Source organism: Salvelinus namaycush, chromosome 3 (assembly GCF_016432855.1).
Source record: "Salvelinus namaycush isolate Seneca chromosome 3, SaNama_1.0, whole genome shotgun sequence".
NCBI lineage: Eukaryota > Metazoa > Chordata > Actinopteri > Salmoniformes > Salmonidae > Salvelinus > Salvelinus namaycush.
In genome coordinates, this window is record NC_052309.1 from 29,497,970 (window position 1) to 29,514,584 (window position 16,615).

At 45.0% G+C, this 16,615-nt stretch overlaps 1 protein-coding gene across 2 annotated transcripts in view; it reads right to left on the reverse strand.

Moving 5' to 3' along the window:
• The window catches only part of uvrag (UV radiation resistance associated gene), a 144,566-nt gene that overhangs the window by 80,019 nt on the left and 47,932 nt on the right, over positions 1-16,615 (reverse strand). For both annotated transcript variants that reach the window (XM_038990151.1, XM_038990150.1), the window contains exons 8-10: positions 9,814-9,940; positions 2,714-2,798; positions 177-276 (exon numbers count right to left, since the gene is read on the reverse strand). In XM_038990151.1, coding sequence (XP_038846079.1) covers positions 177-276; positions 2,714-2,798; positions 9,814-9,940 — 312 coding nt within the window. The remainder of the gene's footprint in view (positions 1-176; positions 277-2,713; positions 2,799-9,813; positions 9,941-16,615) is intronic.

The window sequence follows — 16,615 nt, forward strand, 5'->3', positions numbered from 1 at the left end:
TCCAAAGACTAATAAGGGCTGAGAAAACATTTCTCCCCAAGCTTTTCTCTTCTCTCACTCAAGGTTCTCTCTCTTGTTCGCCATCGTTGTCATGCCATAGGGCTGACTACAGCCTATACTGTGTAGTATATGGGACCAGGCTCATTTCTAGCATTACTCAGGAGGAGGTTACTCACTGCCGTGGTGACCACGTCGATGGGGTAGATGTAGGACAGCTCAGAGAGGAGCTGACGACAGCGGAAGGTGAGCTGAGCGTTGGACTTGAGGAACAGCTCTCTGGGAAGACAGACACAGAGACAGTCACTTGATGACTCAGTCAGACTCACTGCCTTACTGAGCAACACAAAGAGGACAGTAACAGAGGAGGAGGAAGAGAACAGTGGGAGGACTGGGGACAGAGAAGAGAAGCAACTGGATCAAATAGACAGGGATATAGAGAGGCGGGAGGATAGAAAGGGGGAAATGACAGAAAATGGGTATAAGGGACGGATGAGGTGATGAAGAGGGGAAGGGGGGGATGGGGAGAGAGAGGGAGAAGGTACTGTACAATACAGTAATATACACTGAGTGTATCAAACATTAGGAACACATGCTCTTTCCATGACATAGAATGACCAGGTGAATCCAGGTGAAAGCTACAATATGATCCCTTATTGTCACTTGTTAAATCCACTTCAAATCAGTGTAGATGAACGGGAGGAGACAGGTTAATTATGGATTTTTAAGCCTTAACACAATTGAGACATGGATTGTGTACAGTATGTGTGCCACTCAGAGGCTGAATGGGCAAGACAGGTAGGTGCCAGGTAAACCGGTTTGAGTGTGTCAAGAACTGCAACGCTGCTGGGTTTTCCCGTGTGTTTCAAAAATAGTCCACCACTCAAAGGACATCCAGCCAACTTGACAACTGCGGGAAGCATTGGAGTCAACATGGGCCAGCATCCCTGTGGAACGCTTGACGCCTAGTAGAGTCCATGCCCCGACGAACTGAGGCTGTTCAAGGGCGAAATGGGGGGGGGGGGGGGGTGCAACTCAAGGAAGGTGTTCTTAATGTTTGGTATACTCAGTCTATATGAATAATATGAGAGAGAAAAACAACAAGAGTGTGGATGGGGAAAGATGTGAGGCGAGACCTGACATCTCAGTAAAGCTTGGGAGGGAGAGAGAGGGGGAGAGAGGGAGAGAATAAGGGTGCAGGTAGGGGGATAGGGAGGTGGGGTGAGGGATGGATGGAGGGTAGCTAGGGTGTCAGTTAGTAATGAGGGGTGACGGTGCGTTAATTGGAAACTGAGGTTGAAGAGAACAGCAAGGGTGTGTTTGTCTTGGCCCAGACCTGGATGAGGAGACCTAATGGCTCAGCTCTGAATCATCTCCACAGTAATTGTAATAGCAACTCAATTATCATAACTGCCAAATTACCAGCCACTCTTTTCCCCCCCTGGGACAGGTCCAAAAATCACCACAGGCCCCTTAGACCAGCCCTGGGCTGTTCCATTAGCAGACTTGGCGGGGGGGACAACTCATGAGCCTGACCTGCCTAGGTGAGAAGAGGAAACGTCTGGAATAATGTTTGCTTTCTTATGTCCACCTCTTGACAGCTACTGGAGTCTGACTTCAGACAAGTCAGAGAACTCAAAAGTGTGTGTGTGTGTGTAAATATATACAGTATGGCCTATGTGTACATTGTGTGTGAACATGTGTGACTATGTGTGTGTCCCCCATTCAACAATTTAAACCAGTACTTGGGGGAGTAGAGTTTTGTGGATAATGGACCATCAATTCAGACAGATGAAAAGGTGTTGGGAGAAAATGATCATTGGATATGAACAGCCTTTCCTCCATGCTCCTCGTCACCCCATTCTGCTCTGCCTGTGGTCGGCCTCCTGCCTTGGCCCTCACCATTACACAGTTGAAAATCCCTGGTCTTACTGTGGTGGCTTTGTAGATTCAGAAGATCCAGATGATTACCATGTTAATCATTTGATCCTTCCTTCATAGAAACCTCACATCTCAGTCCAGCAGGCTTTCTCTTATCTGTTCTGGTTAAGCCCAGATGCAAGACCCTCAATTCCCACATCAAACCCAAACCATCAAACACAGACACATTTCCAGAAACCTGGTTATTACATGAACTCAGCAACTTTCCCTAACAAACACTTATTTTTCCCCCAATGAACTTTAAATACACTTTTTTTCCAGGGGTGGACGTTAGGCAGATGCATGAGTGTCAAAATAAATTTCCTTGGTTACATGATGCGTTGGTGGGTTTCTTTGCCCGGCCAGCTATAACTAGTGTGTTTACTGTAGCAGTGCTGTTGCTTCTGCTCTGCCTTGGCCCCATCACTGCCAGGTACCCAGCCAAACAAACTCTGTATCCAGGGTGCACCCTTGCAGGCCAAGGCAAACACATCAGACTGGTCTTTGACACAATCTGCTTATTCTCTCTAGGGCTAAAAACACAAATAGGCAGCGCCGAGCCAACACCCCCTCTTTGTAAGCAGAATGTAATCTCCCCACAGCATTTAGAACAATTGACAGCATATTAGAACACACCATTCTGTGGGGCCTAGGTAATTTCTAGCAGATGGCGTGGTGAACCAACGGGATGGAGCGCGGGTGCGAGTGTGTGTGTCTGTGTGTGTGCACGAGTGTGTGTGTCTGCACGAGTGTGTGCATGGATAAATAAATGCTTCAATTACAGGTTGACACGTACCTTTTGGCAGTGCATTCTTTCTGCTGCTCTGTTAACGACTCCCTCTCCATCCCCAGACTGTGGTGTTTGGTGGAGAACGCTTCCTCTAGGGAGAGATAAGGGGGATGAGAGAGAAAGAGAGAGAGAGAGAGAGAGAGAAAGAGAGAAAGAGAGAGAGAGAGAGAGAGAGAGAGAGAGAGAGAGAGAGAGAGAGAGAGAGAAAGAGAGAGAGAGAGAGAGAGAGAGAGAAATATGAGAAGACAGAGAGATGGAAAGAAAGGGAGAGATGAATATGACCGAGAAAGAGAGTGATAGCGAGAGACATGAGTAAGAGGGAGAGAGAGAAAGAAAGAGAAAATGAGGTGGTAAATTACCAGGTGTGTTCTGTTCTGGTAAATTTACACAGGTGTCTGGGCGTGTTTCTTGATTTAATGCCTTCCACATTAAACACTGGAAACATCACACGGTTACTTTGGTCAGGAAAAAAACATTTCCTTCCGACACACATCACATAAAACCACTACACATGAATAATGATGGTAGGATGTTTGACTTTTGTAGTCAAATAAAGTCAAATAAATAAAAGCATTTAGATAAGGAAGAGTGATTACAGATTTAACAGCGATACGGATGAATCTAGGCATATTAAAACCACAGTCCAAACTCTGCACCTGGGACAATGTATGATGGGACAAAGAGTTTGACTAAATTAACAAGCATGGTTTTGTGTGTTAATAGAAAACACTTAACTTTGGTACAGCATGTGCAGTGCCACATGGCATAAACATCTCCACCTGAACAAATATGATCTGGCTATCAGACATCAGTACCAACCCCAACTTCTCCCAACCATCCCATCTCATGTACCTTGCTGTTGACAGGCTGAATGGAGAATGGATAAGAGAGGCTCCAATACACACTCGTCTTTACACACGTTTTAAAACCCAGCTGGTTCAAATGAACCTCTCTTCCACTGCATGTTACCTGTCAAAGCTGGTCTGCCCAGACAAAGTCAAAAGAGGTGGAGGGGAGGATAGATGGGGGTTGCAAGGAGAAAGACAGAAGGGGAGGTTCGGGTGCCAGGGCCAAATCTTCATCAGATTAGGGATGACAAGAAAGATACTCTTTGGGATTGGGCAGTTTAGTCAGCCCGTTTGGTTTAAACGATGTCTCGAAAACAGTGTTCAAAAGGTTGGGTCCCCCTTCGCCTGCATAGGCCCTGAGCTCTCCTAGGCTTTTATGTAACCGCCACTACTAACCCCCCCACCCCCATCCCTCCATCCCTGTCGCCAACGCATCAAAGTCTCTGCCGCCAAACTAAAACAAATGGAGACACGTGTGTGTAAAAATGTGTGTGTGGGTGTGTAGAAGGCTATGGTGCCATGTTTAGCTACGTCACACAGCTTTAGAGATGTTATTCTTTCACCGCCCTCCAATGTTGTTGTGTTCTCTCCTCAGAGACAAAATAATCATATCCACCTTCACTACCTCCATGTCACAAGCAGGAAAATGCCCACACGTCCTAATATAAGGAGCTACCTCTTTCCATCTCAGTAGAAAGGAAAGCGAAATAGAGAGAATGAGTGAGAGGAACGTGTGTGTGTGTGTGTGTGTGTGTGTGTGTGTGTGTGTGTGTGTGTGTGTGTGTGTGTGTGTGTGTGTGTGTGTGTGTGTGTAGAGGGAGAGAGAGTAAAGAGAGAAAGTGGAAGGGAGGGAGAGAGAGCAAAGGAAAGCTGAAGACAAGGGGATAAAAGCATGAAACAAGGACAGGTTGTGTTACTGTGTAACGATGGAGGAAGTGACTGAGCTGTGACCCGTGTTGGTACGAGACAGATAGCCATGAAACATCATAGGATGTCTGCCCTTTAATAAGATGTGGGGGGGAAGAGCGAGAGAGAGAAGAGAGAGGAGTACTGCAGTTGAAGAGAGGAAAAATAATTGAGAGAGGGTAGAGGGAGAAAGACAATGAATGACAGTGAGAAAGGTCTCTCTGGTTGGTCCTATTATATCTCCTCTAGGCCCAGGTCCAGTTATACCACTCTATCACACATTAGTAAGATAGTTACCCTCATTCACTCAACATGGCCACTGTGCAGCTGAGGGAGCTGGTGATTGTGGGTGTAATGGTGCTAGGTTTAGTGTGGGGACCAGAGTGCTGAGCTAAGTCCAGTGTGTTGATGTGATTGACACCCCCACATCTCTCGCCACTTTAAAAAACCTTGACTCTTAACTCTGGGTTACTAACTCCGCCACTGACGTTTATTGGCCTTCAGTCGCCTCGGTGGGGAGGCAGAGAGTGAAAATAACCACGATGAAGACTTTTTACTGCCCTAATTTATAACGTCTGCTCAAGGTGGTAGAGGGGAATATTAGGTGAGAGGAAATTGTGACAAGAAAAAAGCGAACCAGAGGAAGACTAGTGTTGACGCCATGACTGTACATTAAGCAGAAGGCTGTGGGGGTTGAGGTTAAAATAATGCTCCGTCTTCTCTGGGCTTTGTCTCGGTGAAGAATCACAGCTCTCCTCAAGCCTCTTACACAAACACACACAAACACAGGCATTCACACGAATATGCATACACACAAACATGCATACACACACAAACATCCATACACACACAACCAACACAGGGCCAACAGGGCCAGGGATGCAGTCCACCATCATAGAAAATGAGCGCCCATTGGACAGCCAGTCGTTAACCTGTCATCAAGATGATCCCTGGCCCTGGTGCTGTCCTATCAGCTGGAAGTTCACACACTGTCAGGAGTGGCTAAGTGTAGCACACACACCCACAAACACCCACCCACCCACAAACATCCACGCACACACAAACATCCACCCACAAACACCCACACACACACACAAACACCCACCCATACACAAACACCCACCCATACACAAACACCCACCCAGTGAGAGCTGCCTGGCGTCTGCAAGCTTTCTAGCAATCCTCACATGCCTGCACCCTCACAAACACCCCTGTAGGTACTGTATATTTGGGTTTGACCCCCATTTGTTTTGACAGTAAAGGGGATCGTCTGAAAAAAACGTAATTTCACGGAAAGGAATGAGGACCGGAAACAGACAGAGCAAATGTGATATGATCCTAAAGACTGCATTCACAGACTGTGTTTCAGTAAAGCTCAATGTCACCACCGACAAATCCACTATAATTGAGAATTTCAATAAGCATTTTTCTACGGCTGGCCATGCTTTCCACCTGGCTACCCCTACCCCGGTCAACAGCACTGCACCCCCCACAGCTACTCGCCCAAGCCTTCCCCATTTCTCCTTCTCCCAAATCCAGTCAGCTGATGTTCTGAAAGAGCTGCAAAATCTGGACCCCTACAAATCAGCCGGGCTAGATAATCTGAACCCTTTCTTTCTAAAATTATCTGCTGAAATTGTTGCCACATCTATTACTAGCCTGTTCAACCTCTCTTTCGTGTCGTCTGAGATTCCCAAAGATTGGAAAGCAGCTGCGGTCATCCCCCTCTTCAAAGGGGGGGACACTCTTGACACAAACTGCCACAGGCCTATATCTATCCTACCCTGCCTTTCTAAGGTCTTCGAAAGCCAAGTTAACAAACAGATTACCGACCATTTCGAATCCCACCATACCTTCTCCGCTATGCAATCTGGTTTCAGAGCTGGTCATGGGTGCACCTCAGCCACGCTCAAGGTCCTAAACGATATCTTAACCGCCATCGATAAGAAACAATACTGTGCAGCCGTATTCATTGACCTGGCCAAGGCTTTCGACTCTGTCAATCACCACATCCTCATCGGCAGACTTGACAGCCTTGGTTTCTCAAATGATTGCCTCGCCTGGTTCACCAACTACTTCTCTGAGAGAGTTCAGTGTGTCAAATCGGAGGGTCTGTTGTCCGGGCCTCTGGCAGTCTCTATGGGGGTGTCACAGGGTTCAATTCTTGGACCGACTCTCTTCTCTGTATACATCAATGATGTTGCTCTTGCTGCTGGTGAGTCTCTGATCCACCTCTACGCAGACGACACCATTCTGTATACTTCTGGCCCTTCTTTGGACACTGTGTTAACAACCCTTCAGGCGAGCTTCAATGCCATACAACTCTCCTTCCGTGGCCTCCAATTGCTCTTAAATACAAGTAAAACTAAATGCATGCTCTTCAACCGATCGCTGCCTGCACCTGCCCGCCTGTCCAACATCACTACTCTAGACGGCTTTGACTTAGAATATGTGGACAACTACAAATACCTAGGTGTCTGGTTAGACTGTAAACTCTCCTTCCAGACTCACATCAAACATCTCCAATCCAAAGTTAAATCTAGAATTGGCTTCCTATTCCGCAACAAAGCATCCTTCACTCATGCTGCCAAACATACCCTTGTAAAACTGACCATCCTACCAATCCTCAACTTCTGTGACGTCATTTACAAAATAGCCTCCAATACCCTACTCAATAAATTGGATGCAGTCTATCACAGTGCCATCCGTTTTGTCACCAAAGCCCCATATACTACCCACCACTGCGACCTGTACACTCTCGTTGGCTGGCCCTCGCTTCATACTCGTCGCCAAACCCACTGGATCCAGGTCATCTACAAGACCCTGCTAGGTAAAGTCCCCCCTTATCTCAGCTCGCTGGTCACCATAGCAGCACCCACCTGTAGCACGCGCTCTAGCAGGTATATCTCTCTGGTCACCCCCAAAACCAATTCTTCCTTTGGCCACCTCTCCTTCCAGTTCTCTGCTGCCAATGACTGGAACGAACTACAAAAATCTCTGAAACTGGAAACACTTATCTCCCTCACTAGCTTTAAGCACCAGCTGTCAAAGCAGCTCATAGATTACTGCACCTGTACATAGCCCATCTATAATTTAGCCCAAACAACTACCTCTTTTCCTACTGTATTTATTTATTTTGCTCCTTTGCACCCCATTATTTCTATCTCTACTTTGCACATTCTTCCACTGCAAATCAACCATTCCAGTGTTTTACTTGCTATATTGTATTTACTTCGCCACCATGGCCTTTTTTTGCCTTCACCTCCCTTATCTCACCTCACTTGCTCACATTGTATATAGACTTATTTTTCTACTGTATTATTGACTGTATGTTTGTTTTACCCCATGTGTAACTCTGTGTTGTTGTATGTGTCGAACTGCTTTGCTTTATCTTGGCCAGGTCGCAATTGTAAATGAGAACGTGTTCTCAACTTGCCTACCTGGTTAAATAAAGGTGAAATAAATAAAGGTGAAATAAAATAAAATAAATAAAAATGTGATCTAGCCTAGTGGGCAGCATGGGGGGACGTGGGAAGAGATCAGAGACTCTGGTCCTCCTTGTTCACTGAGGTGAGTCAGGTGACCAGGTCTCTTACTATGGAAACCATACATATCTAACCTAATCTTATCCACTACCAGGTACTTTTCCTTCTCTCTTTAAATAAACACATGTCCTCTTAGCACAAAAGGGGCGGCAGCGTAGCCTAGTGATTAGAGCGTTGGACTAGTAACCGAAAGGTTGCAAGATCGAATCCCCGAGCTGACAAAGTCTGCAAATCTGTCGTTCTGCCCCTGAACAAGGCAGTTAACCCACCGTTCCTAGGCTGTCATTGAAAATAAAAATTTGTTCTTAACTGACTTGCCTAGTTAAATAACGGTAAAATAAAAAGACATTCTTAATCTGAGCCTGCAAGAATTCCATCCAGCAGTGGTCTGAGTGGTGACAGAGGATTAAGGGCCATTTGTCAGGACGGGGACACAAAGACCACTATACCCTGACCCCTCCTAGTAGTGTGTGTGTGTGTGTGTGTGTGTGTGTGTGTGTGTGTGTGTGTGTGTGTGAGAGAGAGAGCCTGGAGGTTATGAACACAGCATGTGCAGGGATGCTGGGCTGCAGTGCAGACAACCAGTCAAATCAATAACACAAGTCATTTTAGAGAGAACCAAACCACCATGGCTTCCTGCCCTTTGGCCAAACACAGAACCTGGATCCATCAGAGACTTAGTCCCCCCAGTCCTCTTTGAACACACCCTACCATACCCTGCTGTTAAACAAATACAATAACAGACTGGTCAGACAAAACAGGAGAGGACGGAGGAGGGAGACGGAGAGAGGGACACGGATGGGTCTGCCAGAAGTGAAAGCTTTGAAAGTCACTCGGACACAAGGAGTGGAGGGTCAACATGATCTGGCCCCAGGTCCATCAGAGACACGACCTCTCAAGAAAAAAATGGAAGCTCATTCGATGTGCCTTCCCTAATTGCTCATATTCCTCCTATGACTAGCAGGTGCCATTTTTTATGTCACAAAATGTATGAATGCATATACTACGTACAGGACAGCTGTGTACATACTTACAAGATGTGATTAACTTAATTTAATTATCTAAGCCACCTGGATAATCCCATATATCTACAGTATATGAGCCAAGACATTAATATCAATGCCATACAAGTATATATGTACTGTTCTGTGCGTATGCATGTGTGAACATGTCTGTGCGTGCCCATCATGGTGGTGGTGTTGAATATGAACTCAGCTAGGTTTTTTATTTCCCTGCGGACATAACGGATATGGAGCAGTAAACATGCCAGTAAAACAAACCCACCCATCCCAGACATGATACAGCCGGCAGTAATTCTGTTATTGAACCCATATAATTGACTCAACGACGCCATTAAACGCTAACGGGTTACATTACCGGCCCTGGTAGAACAACTTGGCTGGCCGGCACAGAAAAGTCTCTGTCTGAGAGTGTCGCACGGCCAGGGGGAAAACTGTCACTGCAGTGGAGTGACTCAGAGACTCCAGCCAGTCAACAGTGAAAGAGGTTTCCTGTGTGTGAGGTGCTGTACTGTACTCTACTGTACTGTAATGGTCTGGAGTGGAACATGCAGTAAAATAAGTAGTCAAAGAACAGCAGTTGGCTGACCTTCAGCATACCAGTGTCGTAGGATCTATCAGAGGTAGTGCACTACACACAATACTAGGGTGCCGTTTAGGCCAACCCCAGTGTAAGGTACATAACAGGAGTACAATCCCATATGGACCCCAGTCCCCACACTATACGCAATTTGAAATTGTAATTTCTCGTGGGTTGGAAATGCCAGTCAACTCCAAATACCCCTTACCTTTCTTCTGAAGCTGTGCTCTCTCCTTCTGCCGCAGGTCTGTCTCCCGGCCCAGCACCTTCCTCTGTCTCTCCAGCTCACCTCGTAGCATCCCGAGACGCAGCTGCATACACTCCCGCTCCTTCTTCTGCAGAGAGAGCGAAGAAAGATGTGGAGAGGAGAAAATGAAAAATAAACAGAGAGAGAGTGAGAAAGAAAGAAAAAGAGTATATATATGTTTCACCACAGCAAGTGCTTTTCATTATTCCAGCTCAACACCATATCCCCATTTGGTCTCTCAGAACAAGCCACACAATCTAGGGCCAATCCCATAACAAACTCATTCAATACGCCTCTCATAGCCCATTATACACTGTCAATACTGGATGGATGAAGACAAGTGGGGCCTCAAACAAGGTCTTTCAAAAGAACCCCTCAAAAAACCCTCACGAGAGAAATTGGAGATCCTCATACAGAGGGCAAAAGCGAGTTAACCCCTTCATGTCCATAACGGAAATGTATAATTTCCTTTGGTACACTTGTTCTCTGAGCTAACTGATGGACAAATCAGGAAAAAATGATTCTTCAATTGGCCAAATGTTTGTCTACAATACAAGTTTTTGATACTGTACTATATTTAGTCTTTGGACATATTTTATGAATCAAGTCATGTGAATACATGTTCAAATGATCAGATCTTAATCATTTGTGGTAAAAACACAAAAGTACGTGGACACCCCTTCAAAATTTGTGGATTTGGCTATTTCAGCCAAACCCGTTGCTGACAGGTGTATAAAATCGAGCACATAGACATCTCCATAGACAAACATTGGCAGTAGAATGGCCTTACTGAAGAGCTCAGTGACTTTCAAAGTGGTACCGTCATAGGATGCCACCTTTCCATCAAGTCAGTTCGTCAGATTTCAGCCCTGCTAGAGCTACCCCAGTCAACTGTAAGTGCTGTTATTGTGAGGTGGAAACGTATAGGAGCAACAACTGCTCAGCCGCGAAGTGGTAGGCCACACAAGCTCACAGAACGGGACCGCCGAGTGCTGAAGCGCGTAAAAATCATCTGTCCTCGGTTGCACCACTCAATACCAAGTTCCAAACTGCCACTGGAAGCAATGTCAGCACAATAACTGTTCGTCAGGAGCTTCATGAAATGGGTTTCCAGTGACACACAAACCTAAGATCACCATGCACAATGCCAAGTGTCAGCTGGAGTGGTGTAAAACTCGCCGCCATTGAACTTGGTAATGCGTTCTCTGGGGTGATGAATCACGCTTCACCATCTGGCAGTCCGACGAGTGAATCTGGGTTTGGGGAATGCCAGGAGAACGCTATCTGCCGCAATGCATTGTGGCAACTGTAAAGTTTGGTGGAGGAGGAATAATGGTCTGGGGCTGTTTTTCATGGTTTGGGATGGGCCCTTAGTTCCAGTGAAGGGAAATCTTAATGCACCAGCATACAATTACATTTTAGCGATTCTGTGCTTCCAACCGTGTGGCAACAGTTTGTGGAAGGCCCTTTCTTGTTTCAGCAAGACAATTCCCCCATGCACAAAGCGAGGTCCATCTAGAAATTGTTTGTCGAGATCAGTGTGGAGGAACTTGACTGGCCTGCACAGTGCACTGACCTCATCCCAATCGAACACCTTTGGGATGAATCAGAACGCCGACTGCGAGCCAGGCCTAATCGCCCAACATCAGTGCCCGACCTAACTAATGCTTGTGGCTGAATGGAAGTCCCCGCTGCAATGTTCCATCATCCAGTGGAAAGCCTTCCCAGAAGAGTGGGGGACCAACTCCATATTAACGCCCATGTTTTTGGAATGAGATGTTCGACGAGCAGGAGTCCACATACTTCTGATCATGTGTGTGTGTGTGTGTGTGTGTGTGTGTGTGTGTGTGTGTGTGTGTGTGTGTGTGTGTGTGTGTGTGTGTGTGTGTGATGCGTGCGCATCAAAACTATGAAAAAACACACATGGAATCATGTAACCAAAAAACTGTTAAACAAATCAAAATATATTTTTATATTTGAGATTCTTCAAAGTAGCCTCCCTTTGCTTTGCACGCTCTTGGCATTCTCTCAACCAGATTCATGAGGTAGTCACCTGGAATGCATTTCAATGAACAGATGTGCCTTGTTAAAGGTTAATTTGTGGAATTTCTTTCCTTCTGAATGCGTTTTAAGCCAATCAGTTGTGTTGTGACAAGGTAGGGTTGGTATACAGAAGATAGCCCTATTTGGTAACAGACCAAGTCCATATTATGGCAAGAACAGCTCAAATAAGCAAAGAGAAACAACAGTCCATCATTACTTTAAGACATGAAGGTCAGTCAATACAGAAAATATCAAGACCTTAGAAAGTTCAGTCGCAAAACCTATCAAGCGCTATGATGAAACTGGCTGTCATGAGGACCGCCACAGGAAAGGAAGACCCAGAGTTACCTCTGCTGCAGTTACAGTTAACTGCACCTCAGAAATTGCAGCCCAAATAAATGCTTCACAGAGTTCAAGTAACAGACACATCTCAACATCAACTGCTCAGAGACTGTGAATCAGGCCTTCGTGGTCGAACTGCTGCAAAGAAACCACTACTAAAGGACACCAATAAAAAGAACAGACTTGCTTGGGCCAAGAAACACAAGCAATGGGCATTAGACCAGTGGAAATCTGTCCTTTGGTCTGATTAGTCCAAATTTGCGATTTTTGGTTCTTTCTTTGTCAGACACAGAGCTGGTGAATGGATGATCTCCGCATGTGTGATTCCCACAATGAAGCATGAAGGAGGTGTTATGGTGTGGGGGTGCTTTGCTGGTGACATTGTCTGTGATTTTTTAAAGAATTCAAGGCACACTTAACCAGCATGGCTACCACAGCATTCTGCAGCGATATGCCATCACACCTGGCTTGCGCTTAGTGGGAATATCATTTGTTTTTCAACAGGACAATGACCCAACACACCTCCAGGCTGTGTAAGGGCTATTTGACCAAGAAGGAGAGTGATGTAGTGCTGCATCAGATGACCTTGCCTCCACAATCATCCGACCTCAACCCAATTGAGATGGTTTGGGATGAGTTGGACCGCAGAGTGAAGGAAAAGCAGCCAACAAGTGCTTAGCATATATGGGAACTCCTTCAAGACTGTTGGAAAAACATTCCAGGTGAAGCTTGTTGAGAGTATGCCAAGAGTGTGCAAAGCTGTCATCAGGGCAAAGGGTGGCTACTTGAAGAATCTGAAATCTAAAATATATTTTGATTTGTTTAACACTTTTTTGGCTACTACATAATCCCATGTGTTATTTCATAGTTTTGATGTCTTCACTATTATTCTACAATGTAGAAAATAGTACAAATAAAGAAAAACCCTTGAATGGGTAGGTGTTCTAAAACCTTTTGACCGGTAGTGTATATATCAACAATATCTAAATAAATCCACACACACTGTCTCTCACACACACCACTAGAGAATATGCGGTATAAGCAAATCCAATGCAAGTCAATAGAGACTGGAGAGAGAGTAATTTTACAAAATTCTCTCTCACCTTAAACATGTTCAGATCTTAATTTATGGTATATATATTGCCTGGACCAAAATTTCAATATACACATTTTTGCAAATGTATTAAAAATAAAAACACCAGACATCTTGGCTCTCTCTAATTCTCTTCTTCTCTCTTTCTTTCTCTCTCTCGGAGAAACTGAGCCCTAGGACCATACGTCAGGACTACCGGGCATGATGACTCCTTGCTGTCCCCAGTCCACCTGGCCTTGCTGCTGTCCCAGTTTCAACTGTTCTGCCTGCGGTTATGGAACCCCTACCTGTCCCAGACCTGCTGTTTTCAACTCTTAATGATCAGCTATGAAAAGCCAACTGACATTTATTCCTGATTATTATTTGACCATGCTTGTCATTTATGAACATTTTGAACATCTTGGCCATGTTCTGTTATAATCTCCACCCGGCACAGCCAGAAGAGGACTGGCCACCCCTCATAGCCTGGTTCCTCTCTAGGTTTCTTCCTAGGTTTTGGCCTTTCTAGGGAGTTTTTCCTAGCCACCGTGCTTCTACACCTGTATTGCTTGCTGTTTGGGGTTTTAGGCTGGGTTTCTGTACAGCACTTCGAGATATTAGCTGATGTACGAAGGGCTATATAAAATAAACTTGATTGATTGATTGATTTACATAAGTATTCAGAACCTCTGCTATGAGACTTGAAATTGAGCTCAGGTGCATCCTGTTTCCATTGATCATCCTTGAGATGTTTCCACAATTTGATTGGGGTCTACCTGTGGCAAATTCAATTGATTGGACATGATTTGGAAAGGCACACACTTGTCCATACAAGGTCCCACAGTTGACAGTGCAAGACAGTGCAAGAGCAAAAATCAAGCTATGAGATCGAAGGAATTGTCCGTAGAGCTCAGAGACAGGATTGTGTTAAGGCACAGATCTGGGGAAGGGTACCAAAACATTTCTGCAGCATTGAAGGTTCCAGGAACACAGTGGCCTTCTTAATCCTTAAATTGAAGAAGTTTGGAACCACTAAGACTCTTCCTGGAGCTGGCCGCCCGGCCAAACTGAGCAATCGGGGGAGAAGGGCCTTGGTCAGGGAGGTGACCAAGAACTCGATGGTCGATCTGACAGAGCTCCAGAGTTCCTCTGTGGAGATGAAGGAACATCCAAGAAGGACAACCATCTCTGCAGCGCTCCACCAATCAGGCCTTTATGGTAGAGTGGCCAGACGGAAGCCACTCCTAAGTAAATGGAACATGACCACCCGCTTGGAGTTGCCAAAAGGCATCTAAAGGACCCACAGTCCATGAGAAACAAGATTCTCTGGTCTGATGAAACCAAGATTGAACTCTTTGGCCTGAATGCCAAGCGTCACGTCTGGAGGAAACCTGGCACCATCCCTACGGTGAAGCATGGTGGTGGCAGCATCATGCTGTGGGGATGTTTTTCAGCGACAGGGAGACTCGTCAGGATCGAGGGAAATATTAACAGAGCAAAGTACAGAGAGATGCTTGATGAAAACCTGCTCCAGAGTGCTCAGGACCTCAGACTGGGGTGGAGTGCCTTGTAAATGACTTCTATGCGCGCTTCTAGCCAGAGTCCCTCTGTCCAATGTCTGTGTTCTTTTGCCCATCTTAATCTTGTATTTTTTTGGCCAGTCTGACTTCTGGCTTATTCTTTGCAACTGTCTAGAAGGCCAGCATCTCGGAGTCGTCTCTTCACTGTTGACGTTGAGACTGGTGTTTTGAGGGTACTATTTAATGAAGCTGCCAGTAGTGGACTTGTGAGGCGTCTGTTTCTCAAACTAGACACTAATGTACTTGTCCTCTTGCTCAGTTGTGCACTGGGGCCTCCCACTCCTCTTTCTATTCTAGATAGAGCCAGTTTGCCCTGTTCTGTGAAGGGAGTAGTACACAGCGTTGTACGAGATCTTCGGTTTCTTGGCAATTTCTCGCATGGAATAGCTTTCATTTCTCAGAACAAGAATAGATTGACGAGTTTCAGAAGAAAGGTCTTTGTTTCTGGCCATTTTGAGCCTGTAATCGAACCTACAAATGATGATACTACAGATACTCAACTTGTCTAAAGAAGGCCAGTTTTATTGCTTCTTTAATCAGGACAACAGTTCACATAACATAATTGCAAAAGGGTTTTCTAATGATCAATTAGCGAATCCAAGTTTATCATTTTAAAAAGGCTAACACAACGTGCCATTGGAACACAGGAGTGCTGGTTGCTGATAATGGGCCTCTGTAGATTTTCCTTATTTTTTTTTTATCTGCCGTTTCCAGCTACAGTAGTCATTTACAACATTAATAATGTCTACACTGTATTTCTGATCAATTTGATGTTATTTTAAATGGACAAAAACTTTTCCCTTTCCTTTCAAAAACAAGGACATTTCTAAGTCATCTCAAACTTTTGAATGGTAGTGTATATACCAACGATTATTAAGATCTGAACATGTTTAAGATATGAGAAAGAGGGAAAACTCTGAAATTACTCACACTCCAGTCTCCATTGACTTGCATTTGCTTATACTGCATGTAGTCTAGGGGTGAGTGTGTGAAAGAGAATGTGTGGATTTCTTTGTATATATCATTTGAACAAGTATTCACATGACTTGATTCATAAAATGTGTCCAAAGACTAAATATAGTACGATACAGAAACAGGTCAAATAATACTATATGCTTTTAAACAATTTATTTCTGAAATGCATTTCAAAATACATATGTGACTCGTTTCAGGAAACTAGGTGTATGTCACGGGTCACTACTTCACAGTAGTGGCAGAAATCCCTTCTGGAACATGTGAAGTTTCATGTGCCTTAATAACAGACCTGTATGACATCTGTAAATACGAATACAATTGTTAAATTACGAGCCTAGTTGGTTTAGCCACAGAAAAGGTCAGCAACCTTCCCGCTAGCCATGATTGGCTGAGATAATGAGTGGGCTGAAGAGATGCCGAGAGATGAGTACGGATTGGTCTGCCATATAGCACGCTTCTGTCTCTTTGAGCTGGTCAGTAAGTGTAGGTAATCCTGTCTAATGCAGCTTTTTTTAATGTATCGTGTAGTAGAACTGTGTAAGTGTTGCTCTCCACTTTCTGGAGGACCGAGTTTTGAAATCAGTGGAATTACAGTATGATAGCTAAGGAGATGGAGAAAACACCTGACTCCAGATTACATCTTCAAACTAAGGACAACCATGGCATCCGTGATAGGAAGAAGCGTCCATCTGTGATGTAAGATAGTCTAGCTCGCTACATTTTCAGATATTACACTTTTCTAATTTTGACA